The sequence below is a fragment of the Pteropus alecto genome, unplaced genomic scaffold, assembly GCF_000325575.1.
Source record: "Pteropus alecto unplaced genomic scaffold, ASM32557v1 scaffold30, whole genome shotgun sequence".
Lineage (NCBI taxonomy): Eukaryota > Metazoa > Chordata > Mammalia > Chiroptera > Pteropodidae > Pteropus > Pteropus alecto.
Genome location: NW_006429782.1, coordinates 2,987,991 through 2,990,299, shown reverse-complemented (window position 1 = coordinate 2,990,299; position 2,309 = coordinate 2,987,991). Strand labels below are relative to the sequence as shown.

Genomic DNA, 2,309 nt, shown 5'->3' with positions numbered 1-2,309 from the left:
CCGAGGTGTTGGGGGAGGGGGGCGCTCACCGGCCCGTCCTTGAGCGCCTTGAGGAGGTCGGCCCACAGCTTGGTGTTGCTCTGGTCCTCCCTGATGAGGCCCCTCTGCTGGGCCGTGAGGCTGTACGGCTCCACCTTGGTTTTCTTGGGTGTCCTTCCCGGGGACCCGGCACCGGTCCTGCCGCCTGGGACAGAGCGGGTGGTGAGGGCAGGCAGCCCCGAGGACGCGTGCGCGCTGCCACGAGACACCCACCTGCCGGCTTGCTCTTCCGCTTGCCCTTCCTGGGGGACGAGAAGTCCTCGTCCTCGTCCTCTTCCTCCTCCTCCTCGGCCGCCCTCTTTCTGTTCTCCTTCTCCTTCTCCTTCTTGGCCAGCGCCTCGAGGTAGCCTTCCGGGTACTGCGGGAGGGTGGACGGCCGTGAGGAGCAGGCTGGAGCCGTGTGCCCCGCCCCGCGCAGCCCGGAACCCCAGGGGGTTGGAGACCAGGGACCGCCCCACCCCACTCACACTTCCTGCCACCTCCCTTCTCCCCTCCCCCAGGCCCCACACCATCCTAGCTGCCTGGACCCCACCACCACCTGGCAGACGGCCTCAGCTCTGCCTCCTCCACTCACTCAAGCCTGAAGCCCGAGGCAGTGACTGTCACCACCCAGGTTCCCAGGATAAAGGGCTAAGCCGCCAGGGCAGGGTGGAGGTGACACATCAAATGAGACAGTGGTCCAGCCGATGTGATAACCTCACTATCTTCATTACTTCCATTAGGGCAGCCAAACTTTCTCAAGGGGCCAGGTGGTATATACCGTCTAGCCCTATGGGGACACCGGGCTCTGCTGTGGCCCCACAGCAGGCAGAACCCACAGGCGCACGAAGGGACTCAGCTGCGCCCCAAGAAAACTGCCTTTACCAACAACCAGCCCCAGCCCAGGGCCTCAGCTCACCAACGAGCCCGCTTTGATGAGCATGGGCTCCTGCGGGTCCTAACAGGCCACTCGGTTACAGCCCCATCTCTGAGGCACCCAGGGTCATGCCCGATTCCAAAATGTTTCAAGAAATCTCCAACCTCCTTTAAAGCAACACTAAGTTGCAATGAAGACTGAGATCCTAAAGAAAAACCCTGCTCCCACCAGGTGCCGACGTTCCCAGCCCACGGCTGTTTTTCTCCCCAATTCCTCAGCTTCTGAAAGTCCCTGTGGTACAAACTTATGTTCAAAAGACACCTCCTGCGACCCCCCCAAGGGGCAGGCACTTTCAGACTCTCAGTGGCAATTAAGATTCCTTAAATAGTCCCACAACAGTTATCAGCTGTACAGCACCTCACCACGGCGAACAGAAAACACCGTAATTACAGTGCCAAAAGCCATATTCCGGCACGGGCTGAATTCTCAGAAGGCGGAAGATTCCATTTCGTAAAGAGGCGAGCCGGTGGCTGGGAAGGATCACCTCCTTACCTGTACACCTACGGCTCTCCACATTCTTCCGGTTTCAGTGGGGATTTTTGGGGAGAGGCTTCTAATTTAATTTCAGACAGACCCACATACTAACACAGCTACAATAAGTCTGGCTCTCAACTCTAAAACCACGAATGCAAAGGCACAACACGATCTGCCCATCCCCAAGGCCCACTGGCTACAGAACTGAAATGGGGCGGCCGGCAACCGTGGCCAGCTTGGTGCCTGGACGTCATGCAGGAGAGAAACCCAGGAGAGCTTCCAAGACGAGGAGGCAGGCTTCGGCTGGCTGAGCGCTCACCGCCCAGCCATCCTTGGGGCTGGCTCCTGCCATGATCCCCAGCGACCAACCAGGAAGACAAGGCTCTGAGCAGCACTGCAGGCCCAGGTCGCACTGGCATCAGCTGCCAGGTGGGCCAGGGGAGTCCAGAGCTGGGCCCCCGGCCCCCACAAGCCCAGCCTGGACGCACCTGCATGGTCAGCCCCAGTTTCTTGATCCGGTCCTTCCCCTCCTTGGTCCAGGGGCCGGGTTCATTGTCATCCCTCCGCAGGAGATAGCGCCACACCAGGAAGCCAGACTTCCCCTTCTCCGGCCAGTACCTCACGACCTGCGGGGCCAGGGGAGTCCAGAGCTGGGCCCCCGGCCCCCACAAGCCCAGCCTGGACGCACCTGCATGGTCAGCCCCAGTTTCTTGATCCGGTCCTTCCCCTCCTTGGTCCAGGGGCCGGGTTCATTGTCATCCCTCCGCAGGAGATAGCGCCACACCAGGAAGCCAGACTTCCCCTTCTCCGGCCAGTACCTCACGACCTGCGGGGCGGGACGGTGGCCGTCGGGATCTGGGACTCTGGGACGGGGCGGCCG

At 61.2% G+C, this 2,309-nt stretch overlaps 1 protein-coding gene across 1 annotated transcript in view; it reads right to left on the bottom strand.

The window, feature by feature from the left end:
- The window catches only part of UHRF1 (ubiquitin like with PHD and ring finger domains 1), a 27,874-nt gene that overhangs the window by 6,069 nt on the left and 19,496 nt on the right, over positions 1-2,309 (bottom strand). The window contains exons 10-12 of the mRNA XM_025043166.1: positions 2,118-2,268; positions 253-397; positions 30-184 (exon numbers count right to left, since the gene is read on the bottom strand). Coding sequence (XP_024898934.1) covers positions 30-184; positions 253-397; positions 2,118-2,268 — 451 coding nt within the window. The remainder of the gene's footprint in view (positions 1-29; positions 185-252; positions 398-2,117; positions 2,269-2,309) is intronic.